The 24,743-nt window shown below is 43.0% G+C and overlaps 1 protein-coding gene across 4 annotated transcripts; it reads right to left on the minus strand.

Annotated features, from left to right (window-relative positions):
- Window positions 1–24,743, minus strand: ahr1b (aryl hydrocarbon receptor 1b). Of its 4 annotated transcripts, none has more exons than XM_071464832.1 (12): window positions 24,603–24,743; window positions 24,187–24,239; window positions 22,684–22,871; window positions 17,571–17,683; window positions 15,296–15,385; window positions 13,699–13,825; window positions 12,865–13,001; window positions 10,960–11,165; window positions 10,710–10,819; window positions 9,104–9,245; window positions 7,516–9,019; window positions 1–3,552 (listed from the first exon to the last, which is right to left on the minus strand). In XM_071464832.1, the coding sequence occupies exons 2-12, from the start codon at window positions 24,225–24,227 to the stop codon at window positions 3,403–3,405; spliced, it is 2,808 nt and encodes a 935-aa protein (XP_071320933.1). In that variant the 5' UTR covers window positions 24,228–24,239; window positions 24,603–24,743; the 3' UTR covers window positions 1–3,402. The 4 variants fall into 4 exon arrangements, with proteins under 4 accessions (XP_071320933.1, XP_071320932.1, XP_071320935.1 ...); XM_071464831.1 differs by lacking the exon at window positions 24,603–24,743 and having other exon boundaries at window positions 1–3,270; window positions 3,366–3,552; window positions 24,187–24,484; XM_071464834.1 differs by lacking the exon at window positions 24,603–24,743 and having other exon boundaries at window positions 7,921–9,019; window positions 24,187–24,484.

Raw genomic sequence — 24,743 nt, forward strand, 5'->3', positions numbered from 1 at the left:
TTCAGGGTGATTGCACAAAATCCTTTATTTCCAGGATCCAAGAGCACATTTCAACACACGGCTCAAAGACAAACTGCATTTTAAAAATCCTGTTTACATACACCTACAACTTTCAGTGATAAAAATAGCTAAATAATGTCCGTGAGTCTTTAAAAACATGAACCACGACTTAACAGCTTATGGAGAATTTGGTTTCAAAGTTCAGTTCGATTTCAAACCCGACAACATAAATATAAAGCAGTTAATTCCATCTCAAAGGGAATCTGTGGACAATGTGGATTTAAAGATACCAAAAGATAAACTTCAGAAAAAAATCTAAGTTTTTTTTAACATCACATGTTGCTCAAGTGTTTTGAAATATACTGTATTCTTATATACTGAACGAAGGTAAGTCTGGGCTCACCGTTATGGCACCATTTAGTTTTGAGCTAAAGTGACAAACTCTCGTCAAACATGACATAAAGATAAAACACATGACTCTTGGGAACAATATTCATACAACACAGAGTCATAAAATGCTTTTTCTACAAGACTACTTTCAGTGCTGGAGACAGTGGTTTTAAAGTAGTGCTTGCAACAACGTCAATAGAAAACACAGTTATATACACTCACACAACCACTCGTTTTTTTTTATGAGCCTTGGAAAATGATTCTCTCTTCATAATTTTTTCTTTCATACATCATTTGATCTCACAGCTGGTTTTAAATAATCTGTTTTTCTAAGAAGCCAGTTTCTAAAAGAAACTGCAAAAATAAAACAAAACAAAACAAAAAGGACTAGAGGCAAATCTGTAAATGCATTTCATCAGAGACGTTTGTCTTCAGCTAACGCTACTAATATCGACCAATCACTTCTAAGCACCTTTCTGTAGTGAAATAAAAGCTTCATGTTTTAAACACCTTTACAGTTTTACCCGAGAGGTTCAACAACAGAGCAACTGCAGACACGTGTTCATGTTCACATGCTTCTCATTTGGTTTTTGAGTCGGTGCTAAATGCTGTCCAGTCCACCATCAACACTTCAGCCTGAGTGAGTGAAGCTCTTTCTTTTACTTTTTAAGTCTGTTTAACGTCAGTAATACTGCATTCATGTCATATCAGAAATATTTATATTTTAAAATATGAGGTTAAAATCTGACAAAAAAAACCTACTGCACATATAGAGAAAATTTCATAAATGTAAAAAAGTAAGTGGACAACAAATCATTTGCCAAACAACATATTTGGAGATTATTGATTATTATTATTGTAGTTTTTTGTGAAAAAAATATTTCCTCAATAATAATTTCCAGTAAGAATCAGCAGCTGTTATTTACAGTTAATCTGACATGACATGAACGCAGCAGAGTTGAGGTGATGATGCGTTTGGCTGCAGGTTTGATCTGTTGTTTGAGAGGAAGAGCCTGGTGAGTGGTGTGTTTGACTGAGTAACACTCACTCTACACAAGAACAACACAGACACACACCTGTCAGAGTCTCAGTGAAATGGTGGTCGAGAGCAGTGTGTGCGGTCTGACAGTGTTCTGATCCAACGACTGAAGAAGTGGCTTTAATCAAAGCTGAAATGTCTCATCTACAGTTGTGTTTGATACATTGCCATTAACATTAGAGTGGAGGGAGGTCGGTGCTGCAGAGAGAGACTCCTCATGGGCAAAAACTACAGATAAGATAACAAGGACAAGCTTGTAGCGTGTGTCTGCTAGCTCTGTTGAGCCTGGCATGGTTTGGTTTGGCTTGAGTGTCCAACTCTGATCATTAACAATAACAACTCAGTTTGTTGGTGTTAATCCTTCCTGCTCTTCATAGTTTTCCTCACATGCACATAACGGCCAGATATGGAAATTAAAAAAAGATTTGTTTGATGCTTTATTGAAATTAATTTTCTGTTCCCTACATATGAGGACAGATATTTTCTCAATCATGGAATAATCATCACTTTGTGATTACAGGAAAACAAAACTTGAGAAATAGGAACATGCACTTCCTCTTCCGCCTTCAGTCGTAATCTATTATTTACAATTAGGTCCTTAATGGATTACTGTGTGCATGCAAGTGCACTCAGCGTTTCCCACACGACATCACTGCAGGGTAAAGTAAGCGGGAGTCTGACTGGCCGCGGCCGCCCAGACAAGGCATTAACGGGAGAGTTTCACACTGTCTCCGGTCAGGAAACAAAAATGCTATATTTTGTTAGATTTCAGTGCCACCGACGGACAAATCAGAGCCTTTCTGATTATGTCTGTAATGTACATGTAAGCGCACAACATCATTGTAAACCTCAAACAGGCTTAAATGCAGCATTAGGATACATGTTGTTGCCACTGCCACAGAAACAGCAGCAATAAATAAAAACCTCTCAACTGCTCCTCCCTCCTGATTTTATCCTTTTACACTTTGTTTAAATCTCATCTCAACAATATAAAAGATAAGAATGAAATGCTGTTGACATGTAAAGCACCAGGACGAACAACATCTACTAACCCTACAATTCAGCTACCTCAAACACTGATGTTTAATAATCTGTTGGTGTGTTCAGACCAAATCTCGTGGCTCTTTGTGTAAAGGTTCCCTCTCCACTTTACATACTGAGCACCATTAAATGACAAAGCAAGTACACCAGTGAAAACAGCACAGACTTACACTCCTGTAACATTTATCTTGGAAGTTCAAGCTTGTGAGTCTGTCCCAAACTCGTCTCCAAACGTCCACATTTAAAACACAGTGAATTTAAAATGAGGTGGTTCAGTAAGTTTCAGCCTGTTACCTGCAAATCATTTCTTTGAATATCACTGCTGACCATTTTGTTTTAAAGCTTTCTAATATCATATGGCACAAAAATGACTGTAACTGGAACACGTCGATTGTCTGGGCTGGGATGCATCTTGAGTTCAACATTTAGTTTGAGCATCAACGTGGGACTGTCCAGTCCTGACAGTGTGTTCTCCTCCTAATTTCTCCTCAGGACTTTAACAGTGTACATAGAGATCAGAGCTTTTCTTCAGAGTTTTGGCATTTTGATCATCAGATGAGTCAGCAAACTGGAAGTCTGACTGATGGCAAAGAACACAAACCTTATCCAGACATGAGAACACAACTTTCAGTGAGGGCACGACTAACAACATTATAACACACAGTGTGACATAAAAACAACTTACTGTCTTCCTCTTGATTCATCTGTGCTCATCACACCTATCTTTACCTGTGTAACCCTGATTCTCTCCGTAGCATAACTGTGATGCTTTACTATGGGATGAGACATCAAGACAAATGCTATGGAAGAGAACGTGATCATTTTTTTTCTTCCATGGAATCATTTCATAAAAATGAGACTGTATCATATCCAGTCGAGTCAGTTCAGTTTATACCTTCTCGAGCCTCCTCTCATACTTGGCCGTCTTCCCTTCAGAGGAAGAATCCAGATTTTGGGGGGTCCTGTAGAGCAGGGAGTCCTTCAGGGCCTGAGATGGGGATGTCGGATGTCACCACTCCATTTCCATTGGGCACCAGACACGTCTTCATGTACGCTGCGTTGAGGAGGCAGCCGTTCTCCAGCTGAAAAACAAAACAACGGCTCATATTTTCTGTTCGTGAAATGTGACTGAAAATGTTACATACGTTCATAAAAACCTATTTCATTCAAGATAGGTTATAACTTCAGCACCTGCATAAGGTTTTCAAAGGTGTAACCATCCTTTGTATTTGCTAGTATGAGTAGGTATGGAGTCACTGTTGACCTTAATCACATGAAGCAGGTCAGGTCAGGAAATGAGCACTGAGCAGCAGATGTTTAGTGGCAGACCTGAAGTCCTGAGAGACAACATGACAGAGAGAGGAGGAGGAGGGCTGACACTGACAGGAGACAGAAAGAGAGGAGGAAGGGAGGGAGGAGTATCTCCAGTATGTAGCTGTTACATACTGACTGACATCACAGTGACTGAAATCCCCTTCAGTCAGTCGACACAGATTAGGTCGTTTGTCAGAGAGTTAGCAGTGAAGTAGTTTAGGTGTACGGCCAATGAACTGCTTCACAGCAACATGGAGTTTTTGCATTTTAGGTATTTTGTTAATATTGTTATATAGAATTATTTACAGTGAGTAGACTGGAAGGTTAATCTTCAATTTAAACCTCATTTAAACATAATATAAAGCAATATTTGTCATATGAAACTGGATTAAATCACAGATCAAATTAAGTATGAAGACGTCAGTTTCCTTTAAGTCACAAATCTTAAATATTAAAGAGGTAATTTTAGGTGAATAGTCGTTCCACAATTAATCTTAATTCTGCATTAATCATTATGCAGATTCATTTAGCATCAGCGCAGCACGCTGTTAAAGTGCCCTGGATTAATCATACAAACTGTCTGTGAGTAATTAGTGGTGTTTATAGTGTCAGTGATTCTGTTCTTGCTCAGTCACACAGTCGTCTCCTCACTGACTGAGACGCCTTCACCTCTCTGCTCTCTGGCTTTACTGGTCTCTACTGGTTCCTGCCAGTGAAGCTTTCAGCTTTTCTCTGTGATAAACCCACATTTTCCTGCACCAGCTCTGCTACACAGCTGTTTCTAATAGACTGGATTACCAGTTAGAAAATTAGCATTTGTATAAGTATGTGCTGTGTATCTTGTCTTTTTCTCTGCTGTAGAGCTGCAACAATGAGTCCATCAGTTGAATTTTCTCACATTTTGAAAACCAAACTATTAATCTGACCAAATATGAGATACAAATAAATATAAATAATCAACATGTGTCCCTGTCAAACATGCTGTATATTCAGCAGTGTGTTTTTGTGTGTGTGTTTAATCACTTCCTGCTGAAGCGTCCAGGAGACAGACTCCCGTCCTGCTGAAGACAGTAGATTCTTCTTGTGTGAGGACACGGCCAATCAGATGAGAGTAAATCCAACTACAGTAGAGCCCTGCTTCTATGTGAGCTGAAAATAGTCTCCTGCTGCATCTCCTGCCCCCCCTTCCCGGCCTGTGTTCACAGCATTAGGTAATGATGACAGTCAAATTGTAGGTCAGCACTGCTCATGCTTGACTGCCCAGTCTGCCAGTATTTTTCTTTCAGCGACAGTCACTGACCCTGAAGAATAACAGTGGAGGTTGAATGGGACGGATGTGAATGGATGCCTGCCGGGGTCGGGCCATCTCTGGAACCGATGGCGGCCCGTCCCGACCTTATTCTATTCATTATTGTACTCTTTCTCACTGCTGGCTCTTTGCTTGTCTGTCCTCTCTCTGGTCCACTCTCTCATGTTTCATTATATGGCCTTTGTAATCTCCCAGTTTGTTTTTCGCTCTGAACACCGGCGATGCTCTTCATGCTTGGAAAAACAGAAGGCTATAGAACAAGAACACTGAAAAATAGACGTTCTTTGATGATGGGATGTCTGCGATCACTGGTTAATGACTCCTCTTTCCTCCTCTTTCATCGTACACTAACCTCTCTGAAAATGTACACATTTTTTGCACCTTGACTTGAGGGCCAACCCTGTGAAACACAGACACAGTGACACTATGACCTGATCGACATGGAGCTACTGTAGTTATCTAGCTTGTGGAACAAAACCCAACAAAACAAAGGTGATGTTTAAACGACAGCAGGGCTTTTCATACAACCTCAGCTTTATTATGTTGTGTTTTTACACAGGATGTCTGTTCTTTGTTTGACTTTGTTTGTTCACAGCTAAATGAACAATGCCAACTTGTTCTACTGGTGCAGAAATAGAACCCAGTGGTGGCAGTTGTGGGAGCTCCTGAGAAGTTCCTGGTTTAAATCCTTCTTCAGTCTGGCAGCACTGATTGGTGAGGTCTTATTGCCTCATTATGTTTTACGATGGGAATTTCTCTAGACCTCTGACTGCGCGTCTCTTTGTACTCTAACTGATTAGTGTTTTTAGGATGACATTCCCCAGCCCTCACAGCTCTGTCATTAGTGGAAAAAGTTTTTGTTGGTCTTTAAAGATGAATTCCTGCTTCCACTGAACATTATACAGTCTCATTAAGCAACCCAAATACTGCTATTGGGATCCGAGTTCCAACAATGCATCAGTGGCTTACTATATCTAGTCTATTTACACACACACACACACACACACACACACACACGCGCGCAAGCGCATCACAGTTTCCCAGAGGCTGAGGTGACTTATCTAAATTGTGTGTTTTGTCCAACCAACAGCCTAAAACCCAAAAGACAGAGAGATCGTTTCCTTTTACCCAGGACTAAAAAAACATTTCAGAAGCTGCAACTAGTGAAATTTTGCCATTTTGGCTTAAAACAATAATAACATATATGATTCATTGATTGTCAAAGATTGATTTTTGACCGACTGAGTAGTTGACCACTGCTCCAGCTCTGCACTGACATGTACTGAATCACAATGTTATTTGTATTATCTGCAGAAAAATTAAGATTTAGGCAAAGTCAACTATTTTGAAGCACCAGCAGAGGTTATTTGATCTGACTCCACACCAGGTCATTCACTTTAACACTGAGTATTGCAACAACATTCAGCACAAACAGAACACAACCCCTAGAGAACCTTTCCTGAAGAAGTGATGAAACCTCAGTGCTTCTACAGATCTGCTGCATTAGATTCTAGTCGGACGTATTCTCAGACTGCGCTGCTCTGACCCATCTCCCCCTTGTCTTATTTACATGGCATGTCTGGTCGCATCATCACAGTTTACACTGAGCTCCATGCCAGCCCAGGGCCTGTGTGCTGACTCGGAAAAAAATCCATTTTCATGACAGTGAAAGAGAACAGCACAGGGTTGAAGGGTTGGGGTTGTAGATTCTGCAGACAAACCCTCAGTTGTTGATGTTCACTGATATTTGAGGGCAACACAGACTTCAGGCCTCACCAATGGGCCAGAATCAAAGGCTCTGGCACAGCTGGCAGCTTTAGTTGTTTTGAGACAAACTGAACAGACCTGACACAAGACAGAAGATCTTAGTGGGATTCATTTTCAGGATGTTAGTCACCTACTCTAGCATAAGCCCTCTTTTCCCTGGACTGGTATTATATGGGAGTCTCATATAAAACTGGATGTTACTTTCCAACCTCTGTGTTTCATCAAACTGTTTACTTACAATAAAATTAATAAAATTAATTTACTGGTATTGATAATATTGGCTATGTGCAAGTATGAGTGAAGTAACTGTCCTAAAAGTTGACTGACGCCTTAATTGAATTAATTGGATTTTGATCAATCATCTAAACAGCTGAATAATTCCCTCCTAACAGATGTTTCAGGTGTATTTTCACACGTTTTCACACTTGGATCATTTACATCATTCTTGAGGCTTGAAGATGCTCAAGAATGAAAAATTAAATTTTGGTATTTTGGTTATAATTAATCAAAATACAGAAGAGAAACTAATGTGTTTATCACACTCTGCCTCCCCATCACCTCACCTCATGTGTGTAATGGTACTGAGCCAGCTTAGGTCTGCAGTCACTACCTGCTGTGTCTGCATCATGTAGCCTCCATGTCCCTGCTCTCTTACCTTGCTGAGAGTGGTCTCCTCTGCGCTGGTGTTGAACATGTTGTAGGCCTCTAATGATGGCAGGCTGTGCTGTGGCTGCGACAGACCCAGTAACTGCTCTAAATCAAGCGCAGAGCTCTGGGTGGTACACCGGGGCAAACAAGATGGAGGAACCTGAGTCTGCTGCTGCTGGTGTTTGTGGCGACCCTGCGGCTGGTAGGGCCTCTGATAGTTACAAACGTCCGGTGTGGTCACACCAGTCAGTGCTGTGCCACCTGCATGTGGTGTGTTGGAGATATTGTAACGTGTGTGGCTGACCTCCATGTTTGGTGGAAAGTCTGTGTTTCCGTTTGGGATGTAAGATCCGTGTGTCGTCGGTCCAAACTGATTCTGGTAACCTGGCAACAAAGCACTCTGGCTGCTTACCTGCTGATGGGACTGCAGGTGGACCGAGTGCTGGTCCTGCTGGAGCTGCCACTGGTGACTCGCTTCCAGAAGTGAATTAAGGTGTTTATGTTCACCGTTCAACTGTGAGGCTTTGAGTGCAGTATGGTGGTGGTGATGGGTGTGACTGGTGGGATGATGGAGGTTCTCTGTGGTGACCACCCAGTGACCGTTAGGAATCCCAGGTGAAATGTTGCTGTCCACTGTTCCAGGCTGGGAGACAGACTGGCTCTGCTCCAGTTGAGCTTTCCCCAGCTCACCTGCACTGATGTGCTGCTGCATCTGTTGTGATAGCTGGACGATGGGCTGCCTGCTGCTGGGAAGAGGTGGAGGGACAGGAGGTGTCAAACACACCTGCTGGGAGACACTTGGGACTGAGTCTGGGTTTGGTGGATGGCCTGAGGCTCCAAATCCACCTCTGTTCCCCTGTTCTTCACTGTCAGTGCCACTCTCCAGAGAATCATGGATGTAGGAGAGGATTTCGTTGTTGGTGAGAAGATCACTGAGTGTGGGGATGTGGTTGGGGTCCAGCTCCACCTGGATCATCCGCTCGTCCAGCAGCAGGAGCTCCAGGTCTTCAGCGTTCAGGCCCAGATTCTCCAGAGCGCTGAACAGTTCGCTGTTGGAGCACGTCTCGTCACCGTCTAGAGACAAGGAGTCTAGAGTGGCCAGAAGTGGGTCATAATTGGATGTTTTCCCGTTGCATCTCCCTGTCTCCCCATTAGACAAAATATTCCAGCTGTCGCCACCTAACAAGCTACTACAACCATCAGTCTCGCTTTGCTGCTCGCTAAAAAGGCTGCTGTGGTAGTTCATCTTAGGCTCTGTGTCCGGCTGGCAGACGTACACAGACTCATCCTGGCTCATCAGTGCTCCCAGCAGGGACTTTGGGTCCAGACCATCGGCAGAGCTCTTGTCCAGTTTACCCTTTTTGGACTTGCTGCCTTTGGCCTTGCCCTGGAAGGAATCAGGGAAGCCGTGCAGTGGATAACCGGTCTGGTAGAGCAGCGCCTCTCCAGTGGCGAAGGTAAAAGGAAGATGCATGGATCGCTTCCTCAGGTGTTCCCCTCCTTCCTCATCCCTGTGAGAGAGACATTACAGAGAAGAAATGAACAGATAAATAAAGTCAAGCTCAAAAATCCAGCTGGAATCACTCTACACTTACGCCAAAGGCCTCTGGGTGGCGATGATGTAGTCTGGCTTGCCGTTCTTGTAGACGAGCCGGGCGTTGGCCTGGACCCACTTCCACCGGTTGTCCTTGGTGAGCAGCCTGAAGACGGTGAGGCCGCTCTCGCCTGTCTTTATCACTGGAATCATATCAGACCAGACATTGGAGGCTCCGTGTCACTGCTGTTTACGTTCTGTGCGCCCCGCAGTGTGCACACACTCACGCTGCATTTGCTCAGTCGGGCGTGCTGCTGTGATGGAGGCTACATGCTGATGTTCACTTTGGCTACTTGCACATGTTACAAGTCCTGTTTATACAAGCCAACACACATACATACACCATCACAGCCCTCTACACAAACCCCTCATCTCCAGGCTCAGTATTGTGTCCGTCAGTGTGTGTAATTGTGGTGCAGGTTGTGTTTCTGTGCTGTCTAGTTGTCAGTGAAGTGAAGCTTTAAACCAGTAGAACATAGAAAGACGGTAAGACTGGTCTGTTTCAGAGGCTTTGCTTCAAAACAAAGAGAAAATTCTGGATGAAACACTAAAAACTTCTTTGTGTGAAATGACAAAATCATAAAAGATAGAATCTTATCAGAACAGCTTCCACCAAAGCTGCTCAAACAGTTTTTGTATCTGACAAAAACAAACTTTTATCACTGTCATCACGGTGAGAAAACAGTGCAGCTGAACTATGAACTAACTTCACAGCCCTGAAACGGATCAAACATTACTGATTTCTTTTTGTCACCTTTTGCTTGCAACTATTTAAATATATTTTATGAAGGAAACCAAGTAGTTTATACATTTCTTCTACTGACTGTGTGCAAACAAACGTGCAATATGACAGCACCCTTGTTATCCGCAGAGAAGGTGATGCTCGATGGGCTGTGAACATACTGAGTATTATGAGTACAGAACATTGGATTAGTGGTCACCTCGTTATAGTAAAATATTGAAAACGGCATCACATGTGGTTATCATGTGGAGTCTTTGTGTTGTCTGTGCTCAACCTGCCCTCCCATCTGTGCGTGCATTAGAGCGTGCTGAACATGTATGTATCTCAGTGTTATATGTTTCCAAATGCATATGCATGTATTTCTGTTTCTGTACGCATGACTACCTGCATACACTGTGTGTTTGTATGTGTGTGGGTGAGCGTGTCTGGTAGCAGTGGTGTGGGTGTTGAGGTTACCACTAACCGGGTCATCCGGTACACGAGCTAAGTAGGACATTTGACTCCCGCTTGGAGGCTCTCTCCATCAACAACAGACACACACAGCATTTGTTTGTTTGCATGTTGCATGTGTTACAAATGTAATGTTGGGCCAAATGTGAGACAGGGGTCAACACACTCTCCGTCTGATTACATTCTGGATGTGTTCATTGATGGAAAAGTCAGAGTTTGTGATATTAAAAACTCTTCAGGCAGCAATAAAATTCCTGAAGTTTTTGACATGAAGTAGCTGAAGCTTTGGAGCACCTTGGCAGGCTTTGTTGGAGGATCAGTTCACCCTCCCCCCACATAATTTAATTTCAGTCTTTCCAGTGATTTTCATTAACTGTGATGTAAACCTTGCAGACAGCAAACAGCTGTGACTTACTGCGGACGTGATTTTCTGCACAGTACAGCATGTCGGCGGCGTGGATGAACTGGTAACCTGAACCACGCACTCTCAGCTCCGCCTCCGTGTAGCCCAGAACTATTTTACCCCTGAAAACACAGGAAAATAAGTGGACGCACATCAATTACAAATTTAATTGAGAGTGAAGTCAATCAAGCATCATCATCATCATCATCATCATCACTTTTGGAATGATCTGTGTCCTAACTGCGGTTTTAACAGTACGTACTTTGCGTCGCAGGCCATGGGTGTGAAATCGAGCTTGTGTTTGGTCCTGAAGATCATGTTCCTTGTTCTGATTTCCAGGATGGCTGGAGGCTGGAGGGGAGTGGCGATGGCAAAGAGAGCGAGCTGAGGCGGCGTGCTGTCCTTGCTGTCACAATGCTGACGGCTCTGACCATGAAGGAACTTCAACCGACCCTGGATATTCAACGCCTGAAAGGACACAGTTCATGTTAGTAAATCAGTGCCACATTGATTCTGACACATTTACATCATCGCAGTGAACAAATAAGACCCAGAGAGAAGGATGTGAATCTTTTTCTCTTTTCCCTGCCTCTGATTCTTCCTCTTTTCTCTCTGACTGTTGCATCAAACCTCCACAGCAGACGAGCAAGTCGTTTCTCCCTGTCAAGCACCATTAGTGTTATTTATCCTGAGCACACTGGGTCCACTGGGTTTTCTTTCAGAAATCCCCTCCATCTACTTCACCTCGATCACCACTTACTCTCCACTGTTTAGATACAATATTTAAGAGCCTGGGACCTGATGCCCCTCTTGTAAGCATTTTGTGTTGTTTAGAACTATTTTTTAGAGATTGTCACAATGAATCTGGCCTCAGTATGAGATCACATCATCAGTCAGTGTAAGTACTGTTTTGGGCAGATTTGGACAAAACACTAATAATTACCTCCTTCCATGGTCAGAGGGTCTATGATGATCACCTGCCCATCGATTTGTTAAGTGTTACGCAGGCAGATCTCTTTTATGGAAAAATTATTGAAGACACATTATCAAACAAAATGAGCTGAGATAAATAGAGCTTACAAATCCTTCAGCAGTAATTTGACTGGCTGAGTTTGAATCAAATATTAAGTACAAACAACTTTTTTTCTTATGCACGAATTTCTTTCTGAAGAGACAGTAAAGTGTCAACAGAAGCAGATGAGATCTGGGTTGGTAATTAAACTAATCCGTAAGAAAACAGAAATAACAGAAAACCTTAGGCTGAAGTTGAGTGAACTGGATCAACAGCCAACAGGAGGAAGCTTTACAACTTCTAAAAAACCTGAAAACACTTTCTCCTGTCTGATGTCCTCCTCTCACCCTGTGGCATCTCGTGTGAAGCCCCCTCCCCTTCTCTGTTAGCTCTGGTTAATTGACTTTGGTGGGTTTAAGAGCCTGCAGCCGTGATGTCAGGAATCTAGCCCTGAATAGCAGGAGGGATTACGAAAAACAAAGCCATAGCGACCAGTAGACACAAGTGCAAACCTGGCTTACTGCTCACGCAAACGCACTGGGAGGGAGGACTGAGGGGTGCAGGTTCGAAGCCCTTCATGAGCCCTGCTGGAGTGTCTTCGAGCAAGACTGTGAATCCCTCAAAGATCCATAGCTGGACCTCTATGAGACTGCAGCAGCAGCAGAAGCAGCTGAGAATCGTGCGTGTGGCCCTTGAAGTGCCTTGCTCATGGGGGACCCTGCCCCGTTCTCCCCAGCAGGTTTTAGGGATTTGCGCAGCCACTGAACCACAGCATGTTTTTCTCCATCTGCAGCTAATTGTCACACTGAGAGCAGCCGTGGCTGGTCTGGAGCTACCAACCCTGACTAAGCAAGTTCTCCCTCTGCTCTCATCTCATCTGGGTGGTGGGAGGATTAAAACCCTTTTCCCCACGACCCCGAGGCTCTCTTAAGGCGGATTACAGGAGTAAATGGTGGCTTCTGATCCCTAAGGGACTCTGAGGTGGCACGCCATACTGCCGGCAAAACCAACAGGTCTCAGAACACCATGAACTGCTAACACGGATTTACTTTATTACTTTTAAACATGGTCATAGCACACCAGACATTACATTATACACCAAAAAAACTGCAGCACTGCACTGAGGAAACAAACGGATCCTAATCTTTATCTCACCAAGAAGCCGGAGGAGTTGTCCAACAAACAGCGGAAGCGGCAGACGAAGCCTCTCTCCAGAAAAGAGGAGTTTTCAGGTGGAAGCTGCTCAGGGTTGTAGCTTACCAGGCAGGAAGGGGTTGACACTGACTCGCCATCTGAGGATATCAAAAATTATTATCATTATTTTACTATTTTACTGACTCTGCTGTAGTTTATTACTTTATTTCAAACTGAATGTGCTGCAGCTCAGAACCTGAAGAAGACTGTACATCAAGAGACAACTTGATCTTCATGTGTTGTTGGTGTGTGTGTACAGTTTGTGTGTCTGGTCAACTGCTGACCCTTACCTAATTCAAAATGACAAGTGTGTATGTTTGTGTGTACAGTGTGTACAGTAAGAGCATGTGTGTGGTGAAAACCACTGAGTTTGTTGTAGTTGCTGATGTGACCACTGCTGTGTTGTGTTTCTGTGTGTGTGTGTGTGTGTGTGTGTGTGTGTGTGTGTGTGTGTGTGTGTGAGACCATATCTCAGGAGCCTTTAGTTAAAGGTCACCTCTTCTCGCCTGCCCACAACCGTCCACAAGGCTTTTAAACATGTATCTATTTACAGAACATGGTCTATCAGTCTGTTAATTTTGAAATGTGGTTTGTGCCCAGAGTCTTGAATAAATAAAACCATCACGGGAGACTACAATCATGCAGTAGTGTTGTCTACTCCTCGTGTGTAGATGTGTAGTTTTTGTAAATTTTGTGTTACTTTAGGATAATTCAGACCTTTCTCCTGCACCAGCACATCACAGACACAGCATGGAGATACTGCATAATTGAACTGTGCGTCTGTAGGAAACAGACCTGTCGAGGGATCCTCGGGGGGTCCAAGGCCAGCAGGGGGGTTGAGGGCCCAGTGCAGGTTCCTCCTGAACTCCTGCTGGTCTTCAGTGTGGATCAGCTCAAACACACTCTGATGCATCACATCAGTCTGGCAGGAGAGCAGCACACAGGAAACAGAGCTCAGGATACTAGTTCTCTTCAGTTTAGAAAAATACAGTTTATTATCACTGTTACATTCAGAAAAACATTTCCAGTGAAATTGCATGACATACTCGTGAAATCATACCACCCAATTAGTAGCACATAAGAAAAAAATTACAATTTTATGGCTGAATATTAGACTACGTGAGTAAAGGCGGATGATTTGTTGAAGCAGGGTGAGTTTGATTCCATTTGCCTTGAAGTGGAGCCAAGAGAAATCAAGTGTCGCTGAACGTTTCATTCAAATAGCTGAAATGGAGCCAAAGACCCGCTGTGACCCCGATATCTGTCGTCAAGACCCAGCATGACCTGGCTGAGGACCAGAGTGGAACCACCCTCCCCCTGTGCGACGGGTCAAAATCAGGTCCCCAAAAAGGAATTTCAACAGGCAGAGGTGTTACATGACATAGGTGAAAAGAAAATGAAAAGGTGAGTTACTTTTCTCATTAAATGTATTTGGGCTCTCCAGCAATGTTGTGCTAAGCTAATCCTTAGTTTAGCTTAGCACAAGATGCTAAGAGAATTACACTACCATGGTGGCATGGTGGAGAAAAACTCGCCTGTCTCCACAAACCTCACTTCTGTTGTCCCTCTTCTCCCTCTGTGTCTGTGTGTTTTTATTCCTGTTTGGTCCCCTGCTGTGTCTTATTTTATGGGTGCTGCTAACAGCTGTTGACACCCAATTTTTTTTTTTGTTATGGGTTCCCTAGGCGTCCCACGGTGTGGTGGTGTTCCCAAACGCTCCTCGTGAGCAGAGGCAGCTGCTTCACCAAAGATTTAGGTTTGTTTGGAAAACAAGAGGTGACGCGCCTCAGGTGGATGGGGAAATGAGGGGTGAGAGGTGATGTTCACACTCTGACCTGGCAACAAAAGTGTGTGTGTGTGTGTGTGTGAGGGGGAGGAAAGATGTGCTTGTGTTGATGTGGGTACAGTGTGTTGTGTTAACGGTCTGTATTTAGATGTTTGTCTCTGTGTCTGTGACAGACAGACAGACTTAATTAATCATTTGATAATCACATTCTCCACAATGAGATTAGACTGGAGGCCATGGTGCTTTGTTGTGAAGCCAACTGGATTAAACCTCCCTCTCCATATGTGCGTTTGGTTCAATCCTTCAGGTGCTGAGGATGATGCGTTCACTTGCTGCTCTCTGTGTCACTGTGCTGGTTAACTCTACCCGTCCTAGGAGACACCTGCCTCCTAAAGGTACAGCCTAAGCTAATTCCTCATAAATGCCTGTCTAATGCCTGTGACAGAGAGAGACTGTAAATGGCTGAAAAGAAAATGTATCTCTGCATTTTCATTTCACATTATAGTCAATACTACAACACATTTAACAAAATGTGCTGCACTTTGCTGCACCAGTAGGAGTCTGAGTCCTGAGAAAAACAACAGGCCAGAGATTAGTGACTTTTACCTGATGGAAGCCGAGGTAATCCTGGATGGTGTGGGAGCAGAAGAAGATGGTTCCCTCAGCCGTTACCACAAGGACGAAACCGTTCAGGGCCTGCAGAGAAACGATCAGGCTAGTATCAAACTGCAGTGAGTGCAACGGCTTTACAAGCATAAAGACAGAAGAAATGAGACAGGACAGAGGATAACAGACACAGAAAACTAAAAAAACAGGGATGAGACTTCTCCCCCAGGCAGAGAGAGGAAGATGTGGAGGAAGAGCGGGAAAGGCTGAAGCCAAGTGGTCATTAGTTCAAAGAGAAGACATGCAGAGGAGGAGGAGGGAGGAGAAGGAGGTCAGTACTGGATGACTAACACCTCCACCACCGCTCCTCCTCTATCCCTTCGTCTTCCTCGGGGCATGGTGATGAGGTGATGACACTGAGTCCCGTCGCTGCAAAGAGTCACAATGGCATGCTGCCAGGATCGCCTACACCTCACTGATGAAGATGATGATGATGACCTCCCCAGGAATGCAGTCTTTATCTGAATAGACATGCTGATACACTTTTCCTCATTTTCACATGTGGGCTCAGATTCAAATTGTTGCTGTTGGATCAAAATGTGATGTTTTCTTTCAAATCTCTTCAATAAACCCTGAAAAATCCATGACATGATGTCAAACATGCATCAGCATCAGACCGTAGAGGTTCAGTAATTCACATTTTACAGGTGGAGGGGTCTCACTGGAGGTCTGAAGGGGAGGAAGTAAAACTGACTGGACGAAGGTTGTGCAGGATTTCAAGATAACTGCACAAACGCAGACAACACAAAGGGGCAGGAAGTTTAATAACTGACTGAATGTCCACAGTTTGCAGGCAGGGAAGCAGGAAACGAAACACAGGTGATCCAAAAACAGGTGACCAAACAGAAACACAAGGAATCACCGGAGAGAGAAAGTGAAGAAACTGACAAAGACTGAGGGAAACACAGAGACCAAAATACACAAGGGAGGCGAGGAACACAGAGAGAGAGGGAAAACTAGACAAGGACAGGAAGTAAACATCCAACACAAGGTAAGTAATTTCAAAGTAAAACAGAAAGTCATAAACACAAAATCCAAACAGAGAGTCCTTTCAGAAAATGACAGGGTGACATTAATACATTAGACTTTCCTTTCACTGTCGGTCGCTGCATTCTGGATCAAAGCTTTACATTTCAACTGACAAAAACTGTGACCTACAGTGAGTGACCACACCCAGAACTGTCCAACGCACACACACACACACACACATTCTGCACAGAGTGCAGTGGCATACATGCACTGTGTATAAATATTTACTGTAGATTCATCTGTCTGCAGGAGATGCATCCCTCTCTCTCACTCTCATGTTTGGTCAACCGCTCTCTCTCCTGAGACTGAGTGTGTGTGTGAGTGTGTGTGTTTGTGTGTGTGTGTGTGTGTGTGTGTGTGTGTGTGTGTGTGTGTGTGTGTGTGTGGCAGAGAGAAACCAGTAATGTTTGTTTTCTCTGCCAGTGTGTTCCCTGGAAGATGACAACCCAAAAACAGACAACACTGCCGGGAAACACAGGAAAACTCTCTGTGTTTATGTTCCTGTCTCACTATTTACCACAGAAGAAGAATGACCCGAAAACATTTTGAGTCAAATCAGCTGCTCGTTATGTTTCCTGTTCCACACACACACACACACACACACACACACATCCCTCATCCAAACCCCCCTCCCTTCAATAATAGATGTGTTCACCGGCTCTGTATAATTCATAGGCTGGTGTCTGTAATGGAAAAGAGCAGCTGAAGCAGGAAGCTGCTGCCCTCCACACTGACACATCTTTGATTCTTCACTGCTGTGGTGACCCAGTTACTCCTCTGGGATCAATATATTTATCAATAAACTGATTCAGGTCAGAGAAATGTATGTTTACTTCTCTCCATGACTCTGCATTCGCCCGTGTCAGAATAAATGTGACGATGCACATGATGATTCAGTCAGAAAATGAACTCCTCACAGCAGAGTGTGATACAGAGAGAACCCAAAGTGAAACCAGGACGCAGCAGGGAGTGCTACTCCCCCTGAACAAACATGGTGGTGGTTATCATCATGCGCTATCATCAGCCAGACAACCTGAAAACGATATTCCTCTGCGCCGGCGACAGCAAACAATATTTACTATCAGCTTCTGCAGGGCCTATCATGAGGTATGAAAATGAGAATAAAACAGGTGGATGTCAACAGGTAGCGTCCGTAGCCGGCTTTAACTGCCCCTCTCTCACCGACCTGCAGCAGCAGCTCCCCCTCAGGTATGTGGCCATCCGCAGATCCTGCTCTCTTGATGTCACTGTGATCACTACTCTTGTTCATGCCATTGGACAGGTGGTTCTTCAGAGCCACTATGGACAGAGAGACAGAAGATAAGTTAGTGATGGTAATTTATTCATTTATCGAGCTGAAATGTCACTGAGTGCTGACACAACACAAAGGTCAATTTGTAAACAGCTGTAAAACCCCTTCATTTAACCAATATATCGATATATATATTAAAAAAATGAAGACCAGAGGGAGTAACACCTTTTCAGAAAGAGGATTTCAGGACACAAGATGGAGAGAGTAACACCCAAAAAGAGGGTGGGAAGAGGGACGGACTACAGCCTGTAGGAGAGGACAGGTCAGAGAATCACAACATCCAGAAACAAATCAGGACAAGTGACTGAACAGTGACACACGCAGACACACACAGACAGAGTTTAACAGATATTTAGTTTTTCACCTCATCGATTTTCAAATGCACAGAAACAAATACATCATTTTCAATATGTTTGAAGTGTATTGACAGTTATTGTGTCTGAAACATTTCCTGTACAGTCAGGCAGAGAAAACGTCTCAAAGGGGCTTCTCTGTGACCCTGAGACAAAAACACAGAGGGCAGCAGTGTACCATTGACCCTGAGGACAAAATCAGTTTGAGTGGGTTGGGTCTGAACGAAACAAAGAGCTCTTCTGAAGCAGCAGTGGTGACGTTAATGGAAGAGGAAGTCTCAGACAATACGGAGGCTGAAGGTTCAACCAGTTAAACTGCTTCTTCTGATCTCAACCCAAATTCCCCACAGGGATCAATGAAGCTCCATCGTTTCTCTTTATTATGGTGAGCACCGTCCACCAGTCTCAGAGGTAACTGCATGGGACAGAAACCAACCACAAACCTTGATATGGATCCAGAGTCAAAGTTGAGATATTTCGATGTCAACAACACAGATTCCATTAAAGGCTGCTCATGCATGAAAATTAATTAAAGAGTTTGTATTTCTTAATTCATCCTGTCACCACACAGTCTATCAACTTCTGTGGGTAAGGAAACTGTTTTTGTTGAGATTTTGACCAGACAAAGACGAAAATGTTGTGTATTTAAATACATCTGGGGTATGAAGCCAGTGCAGCTGTGACCAAATCATGTGCAGATCCACTGAGAAAGTCGGTAGCGCTAGTGCTACTGGTGGAAAAGCCAAAGAAAAATAAGTCTTCACTGCACTGCAACCAAACCTTTGTCTGTTGGTGACAGAGCTCAGTGTAGTGGAAGCTCACAGGGCCAAGAGAGAAGCAGAAAAAGCATGTCGACCATCAATAATTAAGAGCTAGAAGGGGTGGAGGGGGTATTCGGTGCCCTTACGTCATGACCAGGAGCCGCTGGCAAGAAAAAACACCTTGAGGCGACTGAGAGGAGAGGGGAGGGGACATCTGTTGGCACAACGGAGGGCGATGAGGACACAACAGCCGATAAAAACATCACAACAGACAGTCTTCAGTCCTCCGAGTCGCTTCACAGAGGCAGAGAGGAAACATAAAGGAAGCTACGGCAGCCTGAGTGAGTCCACATTTGGAGGCGTGATAAAATCCTGCAGGGCAATACAATATGATCATCTTAATAAAAACACATCATGGGTTTCTAATCAATTAGCTGTGATCCAGTGTTATTGGGAATTGATTCTTAACTGTTTTAACTGTTAACTGGTTTTAACTACGATTTGCTTGGAATCATGAATGTGGAGGTAAAGATTTTGTGAAATGGTAACGTGATTCACTACCAAACAAAAAACGATTTCCAACTAGCATCTCAGCAGCAGCAGTTACAAATGAAAACAACCCACTGTCAGCAGTGAGGGTCTTCTACAGTCTAATCAGTCTGCAGGGACAATCACACAAACAATGACCCGTCTAATCCAGCGTGTCACTTCCCCACCGCCCCGTGCTCTAAAGGTTTGTGAGCGAAATTAATTTTTCAATGGCTCAGCCGAGTGCATGGCAGCGCGGACAGAGAGGACAACCACCAACAACAGACAGGACTATCTGCAAACTACAGCGTGTTTGTGGGTGTCTGGCTTAAAGAGGTGTGTGTTAAATATTCATGACGGACCTAGAGGACTTTATCTGACTATTCTAATCATCCTCACACAAAATCTGTCTCTATCAGTATACATGGGCACAGATATTGTTGAATACTTGTATTTAATGGAGTAAAGGAACAGGTTTAACATTAGGTTAATGGCATGATAAGGGCTGATGGTCATTCATGTTTACCACATACTGACACACACACACACACACACACACATTGTCTTCATGGACACAAACAATGAGGAAGCAGCATGTGACAGTGATGGAGAACAAGAGCAAATACAGTCCTGTTGTGTTACATAAGTAAGCACTAATCTGCCCTGAGCACAGATGGCTTTACATGGAGACAGATGTGGACTAACACACACACATACACACACATATCATCGACATATGTTGATGTGTATGTGTTATATATACATCAACATATTTGCAGGCTGGAATCACGAAGACAATTTCTTCTTCTGCTTTGCAAAAGTTGCTTCCCAACACAAACCAATAGTTCACAGCTTCAAACAAGGTAATTTAATGTCAAACGCATTTTAGCCAGAGAGTTGCATGTGTGATTCACTGCAAAGTCAGAGTAAAACCACTGAGTCCAGGGACCTTTGACCTTTCTCTCATCTAACAGATGAGTCCTTCAGTGGAAATACAAAAAAGATATAAAGATAAAACCATGCAGTAATGTTTTGGGATTCACAAATCAAACAATACTTCAACAAGCACAAAAAGGTTTCATAGATAATAGCTGCCTATATTAGCTATGTCCTGTAAACTGTCCAATCCAAGTCCAGTGTAACGTCTCTGCTCACTGATCTGACTTCCAGGTTTTTGACGGTGGGGGTCGATGTCTGGACTCTGCTTTGATCAGTCTGCCCCCGCCATGTAACCAGGGAGGTGGTGCTGGGTACAGCAGCTCACAGTCTGCATATGTCAGGCTGACATCAAGAAACACAAACACAGGGAGTCTTTGTGTGACCCCACCTGAACCTAACCTAATTCTTTCATGTGCTTACAGAGGGTGAGATCAACATGGGGACTGACTGAAATTATGACACACTCAGCTCCCTGTGCAGAAACATTCTGGATTAACACTTCAAGGACTCTGTGCTGGTTATCACTGTAAAAAAAAAATTAAAACGCCGGTTTCCTGGGGTTGCAGGAGTCAAAAGTTGAAAAGTGGGCGCCTGTGTCCCCCCTTCCTTCTTCAAAAGGTCTGTAAACCGTCCGTGAGTGGATTATCCCGTCGTGTTTTTATTCTCAGAGGCTTTCATCTCCTCCCACCTCCTCTCTGCTCCATGTAACACTGCCGTCTCCTCAGACCTACATTACTGTGTGGCTGAGACTTTGGGACAAGTGTCGCCTCATGGCCACGGGCAAGAGGAGCTGACCTACAATACGTTACCACTGCATTAAGACATTATGATAAGAAGGGGTCGTCCAGGGTTCATGCACTTAGAGATGGGCATGCTGGCCTGTTTCTGTAGGGTCAGTCTGTGACATAGATGTCTGATGTGTTTTTAATCATGGAGTAGCCAGTTTAAGTCTGTGTTGTACAGTTTTAGTCTTCAATAGGCTGCTGTTTAAAGGATTTCCGCCGACCAGTTAATTACTGTCACCTAGAACAGTTCAGTGGGACCAATATGCTGAATTATTCTTTAAAAAGTTTATGTCAAACAACATATACCAGACTCCAGAGAAAAAAAATCAAATGCATAATAAATGATCTGTGATAAATGATGTGTTCTTCCCTGGTGGAGGTATGTGCTCCACTCAGTGCCACTGTGGTTCACTGCATTTTTAATCAAACAGAAAATAAAATACAGGAAGATCATATATGAGAAAATGAGGCCTCTGATCAGATTCTGTTTTCAGTTTTGTGATGCATATTGTCAGAAATTTTAATTGCTGAAAGTTGTAACACATGTTATGACACTTCCAGCTGTAAACACTGTGAGTGGTTTGACTAAAGTCACTAAGATAGGTGCTGAAACATGTGCTGGAAGCTGTTAATTAAATCAAATGTCCCCCGTTTCCCCTTTAAATGCTGATTTGAGCCTCCTACATTAAACTGGGACGCAGATATTCCAGATGTTCAGTGAGGTTTAAGGATTTTTCTGGCTGAGCAGATTTCTGAAGCCTGTTTGTTGTTTTTGGACAGACTTGGAATCTGATTTTAATTGTAAATTTGTGAACACACACACACACACACACACACACAAACACACACACACACACTACATCCCCAAAATCCATCTGCTCTGCCTGTAAGCCTGCTAACTCCTCTACAAAGCCAATTCTCTGCTCTCCACCACTTCTTAAACAGAGTCAGAATCATAGACAGACCAGACACAGAGGCCATGACCTCTAAACCCCCTCACCTAATCCCCCTAACCCCCACCATTGTGTTGTATGAGTGCAAACCCAATCCTTTTCTAAATCTAGCAATATGTTTATATAAAACTGTCTCCCTCATTCATTTGGCTTCCCTCTGTTGGCACATTTTGGCTCCCAACAAAAACCCTGTTCTGAACTGTCCTGTCTGACCTGGCCTCCAGAAATCCTCTCTAACCTTATTTCTTTCCTCTTGAAACCTTCCACCCCTGTCTGTTTCTGCAAGTCTTCTGCCTCTGTGTCTGCAGGTCCTGTACGAGGTGTGAAAAGCTATTTCAGTATTTCAGCAGGCAGGAAATAAAGGGCAAGCAGCTGTTTCCAGACTACAGAATGACATTTACCAGCTTCTCTATTTGTCTCATTTTCAAGATTCGTCATTGTCACCACTTTTAAACCATTGCTGATGCTGCTACAGTTGTTTACAACCCTTAATATGCTGCTTCCAATCAGCATTTTGTTGTAGTAAATCAAGCAAGTTCTCAACCACCCATCTTCCACTGTTTTGGTCGACTTGAGCATCAGCGTGTGAGGAAAACAAGAGGAAACGGAGGGTTGTACATCAGATAACTTCCACCTCCACAGCCTCTCCACAGAGCAGCGTTTCCTACCTGAGAAGAAGCTCTTGGTGCGGAGGAAGCTGACGCTGAGCCTCAGGATGGACAGTTTGTCCAGGCTGGAGATGATGTCTTCGGGGAAGGGCAGTAGGCTAGCGAGCCGGTCCAGCTCTGAGTTGAGACGGTCACGGTGGCGTTTGGACGGGTTGGACTTGGCGCCTTCAGCGGGGATCGGTTTGGCTCTGGATATGAAGGAAACACTGTGATATTATAATATAATATTCTTCATTATCAAGTGAATATTTATCACCTCAGGGGTGCCAGAAAAAGTATGGATACAATGATATATGGGGCTGAAACTGATGTTATACTTTCCCTGAAAACAGATGTTAAAGGGTCAACAGAATTAACAGAATTGAAAAACTGATTTTATTTTCTTTGCACATAACTTACTAATTCCATTTATATATATATATATATATATATATATATATATATATATATATATATATATAAAATTATCATTATATAATTATAATTATATAATTATCATTATATATATATATATATATATATATATAATGATAATTGATGTCCATAATTTAGAGTTAAAAACAAAATCTGATTTTAAAATATAAAATATATTAATAAACAGGAGCAGGAAATTTTACATTTGAAAAATACACATGCTCTTTGTTCTATAATGGAGACACAATTTATATCTCCTTAAACATAAGTTAGACATTTCTGTGTTGACATTTCTTCTAACTTATCAGCTGATATAGGCTGATACCAACATGTCTGATAAGCCAACTGGCCAATACACTGCACAGGCCAGTGTGAGTCTATTATCTACACCAGCTTGGATTTCTAACATTTAATTCTGCAAGTGTGTAAGATGCATCATGATATGGAAACAATATGTAATTAACTGTTGCAGCCTAGAATGGAAACCTGACAGGAAAATAAAATAAAAAAATAAAATTATAAAATAATATCAGCTTTTAACCAAATTGCACAAATACAGCGACTAAACTTCAGCAGTTATATTATCCTACTGAAATTGTATTATTTACATATTTATAGCTTTCATTTTACTTGTGTGTATGTGTGATATAAATCAGTGCCAGTGTCGGTCAGGCTCTAGCTTTCTTATATTTTAGGGTTCAATATTTAATGACCATCCCTATACGTGCAAGATAGTGTCAAATCTTTAAGAAATAATCAATTATGTCCTCAGTAAATCATAAATAACTGATTAAACATAATAAAATTGTGTGCATTTATAAGCCCTCGCGTATTATATTATAGATTTAATAAATCTTTAATGTGGGTGTATGCAGATAAAAAATATTTAAGTGTTTCAATTCTGACTTTTATTGAGACATAATTTATATCATCACACCGGTGTTTTACATAGATAATGAATGATGGACGTTATAAACCATTTCTTCCATGTTTACTGCTTATAAATGCTAAACAGGGGGACTTGATTTAATGTAAATAGTTGATAAAAACCACTTCATCCCTCCGTGAATAACCTCAGTAATGACTCACCCCTTCTGCGCCGGTTTTCTTCTTTTCCGTCCAGCATACATGTTGTTGTCGTCCTGAATTTAATTATTCACAGTGAATCTGGAGGACATCCATAAACTTTCACTTATACGGGCTCCACACAGTAGAATCCAGTAGAATCCAGCTCTCCCAGGGATCAGAGGCATGTGATCCCTCTGTTTTCATTCACTGACAGACAGGACGCCGCTTTAAGCTACCGCTACCGCTACCGCTCCGCTACCGCTCCCGTTACCGCTACCGCTCCCGTTACCGCTCCGCTCCCGTTACCGTTACCGCTCCCGTTACCGTTAGCGACATCTAGAAGCCGTTAACACCTGTGGTGATTAAAGCCTCAGGGAGGGTGAAAGGGAATAAAGCAGAATTCACAGCTAAAGACAGAAGAAGCTGAATAAACTCACTGTAAGACAGAAACGCTCCCTGCGGAAGTGTTATCATTCGAGCACCATCGCTCCGCTTGTCTCGTCCATGGCGCTCCACTTCGAATCCCGATCACTTTTTTGTTTGTTTGTTTGTTTGTTTGTTTGTTTGTTTTCTCCGTT

This window comes from Trachinotus anak, unplaced genomic scaffold, assembly GCF_046630095.1.
Source record: "Trachinotus anak isolate AG129_WGS33_773 ecotype Australia unplaced genomic scaffold, CSIRO_AGI_Tana_v1 ptg000026l, whole genome shotgun sequence".
Lineage (NCBI taxonomy): Eukaryota > Metazoa > Chordata > Actinopteri > Carangiformes > Carangidae > Trachinotus > Trachinotus anak.